This window comes from Varroa jacobsoni, unplaced genomic scaffold (genome assembly GCF_002532875.2).
Source record: "Varroa jacobsoni isolate VJ856 unplaced genomic scaffold, vjacob_1.0 scaffold_532, whole genome shotgun sequence".
Classification (NCBI taxonomy): Eukaryota; Metazoa; Arthropoda; class Arachnida; order Mesostigmata; family Varroidae; genus Varroa; species Varroa jacobsoni.
The window spans coordinates 217,782-225,331 of NW_019213434.1; the positions used below are offsets into that span (position 1 = coordinate 217,782).

Below are 7,550 nucleotides of genomic sequence, written 5' to 3' on the forward strand. Positions count from 1 at the left end.
TTGCTGTTTGCATGTAAACTTCATGTATGCATGTAAAAGAGTCGCATCATTTATATAGTTTTAGAGTCGCATTACTTACATATATATATATAAGATATGGGTTGGTTGTAAGTCCATATAATTACATTACTACCTATATAATACAAGCGTTCAGCGCTGCAAATCGTGCTCATATCTACACGAGCTTCAGTAAGGAAAAACACATTTTTACTCGCGGCGGCTTTTATTCTGTCCACTATTGAACGTACACCTGATGATAGACATGCCAATTTCAGATCAACAACACCTCCTTCTGCCTAGGCTTTATCTAGGCTTTAAGGGCAAACTTCCTTTGCGGGAAGGAGCATTCGTGGCGATGTTGCTTGCGCGTCTTGCGTGACTTCTCGTATGGTGTGAGAGCCCGACGTTGCGCACGTGTCCGCTTGAGGCGAAGGTCAAGCGGAACACGCTTCTTGTTACGGTAGAACTTTATCAGATTCTCGCGTTTCATCTGTATATAAAAAAATATACGTCCCAAATTTACTGTACAATCACCGAAGCCGCCTAACGCTATTCAACCTAAAATTTGTGAACTTCGCAATATAATAAGTTATGTAGTTTTCTTGACATTGAGATAACAAGCGAGATAGCATGAGAATTAAAGCATTGGCACATCGATAATGAAATGCTAATGAATTAAACAAGAGTATCAGTCTGCCCTTACCATAAATGATAGACTACCTTAGCGCACCATATATGCCCTAGTTTAATGAATATTCGTGTAGCAGTATATAAATGTTGGCCGCTCTCTAGTGTAACTAATGAGCGGCCAAAGAAAAACAACAGCAGTTCAATGTGCTCCGTAAACAGAATCGAGACATGCCATTTGCAAATTATGCACACATTCCCGGGGTTCGTAGGAGCCAAGTATTCTCAATAACAAGAACAAACTAGTTATGATGTAGTTACCGTAAATGCGTAAGTTCTTACTTACATTTTAGGTATGTTAGCCTTATAAGAACGTTAGAAAAGGACCAGTGGTCTAAAATGTAGCTCAACTCTATTCTTCCTGGATAAAATCAAGATATCCAACATGCATTGACTACATTTTACCAAATTACGTTGGCGGTTTCGGATTTTGAGTTATTACCTTACAGGCTGTCTATTTCACATAGACACCACTTGTAACAGTATGTCTTCTATTAGGGATCGATCGTCTAAATTTACAGCCAAATATTTTGTTTGCAGTAGACACAATATGCAATAGTAATACGCGGATACAACTTAATTGAATCCCAATACATTTGCTGCAAATGTTCCAGAGTTTCCAGGCAGGACTACATGTAAAGCAACGGGCTAAGCCACCTGCATTGATACGAAGGAATTGTTTTGTCCCCGGCAGGTACACCTCCCAGAAAAGTATTACGCTCTGACAGGCCAAGTATGGGGATACTGGGTTATTTGAAAGAGTAGAAGTCGAGCATATTGATCTCGTTACAACTAAACAATCATGTATGTAGGTTTCATGTACCGGGGTGGATTGAGGTGACTGTTAGGGAAAATATGCAAGGCACCCCACTTAACCGTGGACACTTGTTGTTCTCCCTCTTGACGGCCGCGGGAAACTGCAAACGTCAGCCAGCGGTGCTTTCGGGGAGACCAATGCTAGTATACACAAACCATGAATGAGTTTATGCATACTAGCATTTGTCTCTCATGTTCATTTAATACATTAAAAATAAACAGCAACAAGCAAAACATCCTAAGTAACTAAGTGAGTTTGTCAGCTCACATTTTAAATGTTCCAAAGTTTCGTGCGATTTAGCCACATGTGATTAACTCTCTATTACCTTACTCAAAATACACAAACCTCGTTCATGATAGTATAAATGCGTGCAAGGTTCCTGCGAATGACGCCGATCTTCGACACCTTTGACGGTGGTGCACCGGCCATCTGAAGGGAACCGAATCAAATAAAATTCAGTACAACTTATAAAAGGTAATTAAAAGCTCGACCGCCTATATTTGACCAAGACCTTGAAGGAACTAACTGACACTAGCTTCTGATACTTAAAAAAAAATTAAACGCATTTTTATATTTTATTACCTTGGCAACACGAAGTGTGGTCATTTCGTTTTTAAGTTCCTCGATCGTCTTCTCGAACTCCTCCTTCTTCATACCCCGAAGTTCGGCGGCGCGTAGCTGTTGTAATAGGAAGCATTAAATCACTAATTTAATTCAAAAAGAAATACTTCTTTTTGTCTAGAGATCATAGTTTTCACATTAAGCACTTTTCCTTTCTTGCCTGTGATCAAACAATAACTTTAATACGTCTTGAAAATGCCTGTATTTTTCTCCGTAACAATGAATCAAATATACGTCAACAAATACGACTGACAGCTTATCATATTTTTTATCTCACCATCAGATATTCAACTAATGTCATTTAAATACCGAGCACTACATCCGCATTGCGCGCATGCATACTTAAGACCCTGTAAAGATACATAGGCATTTCTTCCGCATCAGTTCTAGTTTTATTAAACCATTTATAAACTATATATAGTACTATTAAGGCGATGGTAAGTAATTTCGAAAGCCTTCGATGTTTGTACATTCCACTAAGCAATTGTGTTTGCCATTGCGTACTTTTCTTCTCTGGACTGTTCTGTGTTAGCTATCCCGTCTACATCTTGCTTATATTTGTTTGCAGCTTTCTGTACGTTTAACACTCGAAGCTAAAATCGAGTTATTTCTGGCTAACTTCAAATTTAATAGCGTGCATAAATGATTTAAGAGCGGATTGATGTGACAGCCCACAACCAAGGCACCTTATTGATGTTTAAGTAGTATTCTTCTATATAACGACCACTGAAAACTTCAATGCACCATACTACTTACAAGACACTACGGGGAATTCAAGCACTGCAAAACCATGTTAAGCCGTATTTTGCATTTCTCCGCCTTTCAGAGTCAATCCAGTTGTCTAACTTTTCTCTCGTCTACAACAAAATAGAGTCACGATATTTTATAAATACGGTTTTAGTATCGTACAATCGTGTTACTAGTATCAAAAAGAGGGTTCTCGATTACCACGAACCATTAAGTGGAATTGACTCCCATAATGTTAATAATCCACGGACTGATGATTATCAGGAGAGTGCCTAAAGACGAACGATTTTCAGATGAGTTTTTAAGAAGGTGATCTCAAGGTATCGATTCAAAAGCTTCGAAGCAATGTTTAGAGTGATGCGTGACTTTAAATGGAACGATATACTTTTTGAGGAAAACGAGCGCATAAGATAGAAGGGTAAATAGATATGTCAACCCCTAATTTACCTGGCCCTTTTCAGTACAGTAATAATAGGTGTGCGAAAACAATTGATAGGTTAGCTCTGACTATCAACCACACACAGCTTTTATACTCACTAATCGACCCCAATATTACGTATTGTCTCCAATAATGAAAACAATTTTTGATGATGGAATATAACCAATTTAAAATCTTAACAACTCCTGGTAAAACGAAACATGGACATGTCTTGAATAAATTCACGAACAAATTGCATTACTTTTCGAGTTGATTATCCTTTTGCATGTTTAATGAGAATTCCATAGCAGAATAGAATTCCACGTGTAAATAATGGCACCACAAAAAAACCAAACCATATTATACCAATACCAGGTCGGTTCATATTCATCTACAAAGATATACAAGGTATTTATAATACTCTCTACGGATACATTACCATCTAAGCACATATTTCAACCCGCTGATAAGGATTTTTGTAGATTTAATATCACTCACCATTTTGGCGACCTCCTGGCGCAGTCACTCAAAGAAAAAGGGTGCAACGATTCCTTAACCGAAACCAAAACAAGTTATGCATCGGCAAATACGACGTGGCGCTAGATTTAAATAACCACAAGGTTGGCTTCTAGTCAACTATGCCCTACACAAATTCATGAACATGCGCGGATTTGTGTCACGGAAGAGTTTTTACATAGATCGACTTAGCATTTAGATGCCGGAATAACAGTAGTAACAATATGCAGTTATCACAGCAAATAATAAAAGATTTAAAGAATTTCTCTAATATTTCTACTAAATGTAAATTATTCAAAACTCAAACTTCGCGCGTAATTTTCTTCGTAAATTTAAATCTAAACCGATCAATATATGAAATAAACTTTACGTAACTTTGTATAAGTCAGCTATTATTAGCCATATCTTTTCTTGTAAATAAAAATGGCTTTATATATGACTTAGCTATTATCTAATATTAGTGTTATATATTTATTTAATTAATGACCAGCTGGACTCTATATTGGGCCAAGTTGTAGGCATCATAGGGTTGTGCAGTTTGTAAGCTCTTCAGCTTAGTAAAATATATTCACCTTTGTTAGGTAGATTACGCAGATTATTACAGATCAACAACTTTGAAAATGTTAAAACTAATATGCAAAGTGTCTCGAAAAAAATTCCTACAGTTCGGATGATTATAACCTTAGTTTTTATTTATATATAATTCATATTTGAAAAAGAACCTATGTAAAATGTTACCTTTCTCTCTCAACGCAGATCTTCAAAATTACTACCGTTTTGGTCAATACACTGTTAATAACGGTAAGTTATTGACTGACAAACTTTGAAAAATATTTAATTGCTGTTGTGCCGCATTCTCGCTCGATTGCGGTTTTAAATCTTCCTGTGTCGTCGGTTTCTTGACATGATCTTCAATATAACGCCGCAAGAAAAAGTGTATTTGCATAAACTCTATTCCAGGTATTCTACAGACCAGAAAGATTCTTATTAATCTTCCCCAACACTGGTTTTATTCGCGTTTTTCGAAGTATTATTCGTAAAATTGTGTTTTTTCTTCATTAACAGAATATATTACTTTTCGAATGTAACTTTTCTCTTTATAACGTTATAAAATGCGGTGGAAGCTTGATTTGTTGTATTTTTAAATATCTCATTTTAGCTTTCCAAACATCTTTTCTGGCTGACAAAACTCGTTTATGTTGTTAGTCTTGAGGAACGTTGTCTAGGAACATCCTAAACAGTTACATCCTTTTCAGGCATATTTTTCATTCCACTAGTTGTAAACCACATGCGTGGATCTGCCTGAAACAGCATGCGATATTGTCTTTGAGTCTCTGCTATATTGTCATACTTCCAATAGCATTTCATAATACATTTTTTATTCAAAGATTAATTTGGGATTCAAGAAGAAGTCAAAGATTAAATATTTTTAATTAATTATACTTTGCAAATAAAAAATGGGTAGAATGTTAAGGCCCATTAAATAGTATACACTGTTTCGTAACACCCTTATTCTCGTAGTTAAAATTTACTAGCTTTCCTAATCAAATAAGGATGTCGAGAAGTATCTGTCACACTGATACTGTTGGTTATGTTTGATAAAGGCATATTTATTTTGTAAGTTTCATATAAATTTGGAGCAGAACATAGCTTATAGTGGACAATGTTTGGAAAATCATTTTTGATAAATTTTGTATTTAATTTTGAACAAATTTTTTTTGCATTATTGCATCTCAAGTGTAAAACTGGCTTAATAAGAAGCACTATTAATTAATGCCGCTTTAATTTGGCATTGGCATTCGTGAGAAAAAACTATAGAATAGCTTACTGTCAAACTGGCACATCTAAAATTAATTATCTAACTTAGTTTATTTTTAGATGTGTGCCCTCCAATTACCGCAGCAATTCTTTAAGATGCCTGGGCGGTAAATGTAGCACCCTCCTTTAATTCAATGATTGTAGCACCAAGATCACATTGCCTTAAGAAAGGATCGTTGCACTTCCTCGGAAGTAAATTCGCTTTTACTTGTAAATTACATAATTCATAGGAATAAGATGTCACACCAGTGCCGAAAAAAAGTATTTTTTACGCCAAAGAACGTAGACAACCTTTAACATACTCAGGACAGTGGCCTTTGATATTTATAAGGTTACGACTCCTAAAAAAAGCTAATGATTCCGCATAATACATATGACTGAAAAAAGATTCGTCGTGCATAGCATACTCTTAATTACCTGTTATTAAAACATTTCGTACAGTTAAATGGTGTATATATATCTTTTACGGCCCATACCATTAACCCTAGCCACTTTCACCGCCACACCTATTTAAAAACAAGATATTGCGTGAATAACATTTGTGTCGGTATTAATGCGTCGACAATATAATTAGAGGCAGCCAGAGGAGAACAAATAGTCCGAGCCGAAAGATTAATCAGGTTAAGGATGGATAAAGTGCTTGATCGAGACGCAAGGCTTTATATAGTAAAGGTTTGTAGTGGTGTTTTTAAATCTTCGAGGGTGCTGCACTTGAAATTGCTGGTTCTTAACTTGATGGTTGTATAAGATGTTGAGGTGCGTGCCCGCTTGAATCAATGAACGCGGCTTGAATACCTGAGGAAAAGGTTTCGATTTAAGCAAGTAGACCAACTGTCGTAGAGTTAAGCGATGGCTTGATAACAACCTCGTTACAGCATATCCTGGACGTCTGTGAGCCGAGAATCACTGCGTACGCAGAAAACTCGCAGGAACACATTGAAGCGCAAACTGTCGATGCCGTGTGTTGGGACACATGTGAGCAGCGCAGCCGGGTGGTGCGGTCTGTACCAATAATTTTAAATATTTCCGGCGCTATCGCTATAAAGACAAAGTTCAGGTAGAATTAAAACATTTGTGCCAGCACTAGTGCGTGCTCGCATATATTATATATATAACATACCATGTGTCCTTCACATGCCTTTCTTCAAAGAGTAGCGGCATTAGAGCTAAGTGGGGCTATTCTGCTCGCAATTGGTTGAGCCGTATTGACACATTTGAGTAAATCTGCGGTCCCTGCGTCCTCACATTTGAAAGAATCTCCAGGCAGTTCGGCCTGGTAGCGTAAAGTCCAGGCCCTCGTAAACGCAAAACGATATATAAAGCAAAACTTTTGCGCAGGCTACTAGACAACCAATGCGATCATCCAGGTTATGCGCAGATCGTTGCATTAAAGATGCCTGAGCATGCTATAGAGGGCGCTTTCCGCAGTTTTTCCAGATCGAAACCATTGTCCAGCCTTATCAGCGGTACGGTCAGCGTTGACCTTAGTGTTACAATGGACTATTACGAATCGTATTCCAGTAGGCTTAGGGCAAATTTGTGCTCAAAGCTGGTTCGGATTATTTCAATACGGTGTTGGTAAAATACGCCCAACGCCCAACTATGGCCGAAACTTTTCAATGGCCTACATTAAACCTATTCGCACCTAGCGGGTGTAATACGTAGTCTCTGCGTAAACAGGCACAATTAAGTAGACGTATAATGTCGCTTTAGTCCTAAAGGAAAACGAAAGTTATCAAGCTTGTATTTATTTGGAACGTCAGGCTTTATTTCGAACGTTGCCAGTCTAAATCTGTCCTTTGATGTAATACATCTCATTGCGATCATTAAAGATTAGTTAGTTCTCTTTCATACACTAATCGTCCACAATACTAAAATTTCAGGTACGAACATATTTTACACTAGAACTACGGTTATTTAGTGGTA

General features: G+C 37.2%; 1 protein-coding gene across 1 annotated transcript; it reads right to left on the reverse strand.

Moving 5' to 3' along the window:
• Nucleotides 1-204: 204 nt before the first annotated feature.
• Nucleotides 205-3,102, reverse strand: RpL35 (Ribosomal protein L35). Its single transcript, XM_022834513.2, has 4 exons — nt 3,081-3,102; nt 2,087-2,182; nt 1,850-1,933; nt 205-490 (listed from the first exon to the last, which is right to left on the reverse strand). The coding sequence occupies exons 1-4, from the start codon at nt 3,081-3,083 to the stop codon at nt 308-310; spliced, it is 366 nt and encodes a 121-aa protein (XP_022690248.1). The 5' UTR covers nt 3,084-3,102; the 3' UTR covers nt 205-307.
• Between the last annotated feature and the right edge of the window lie 4,448 nt (nt 3,103-7,550).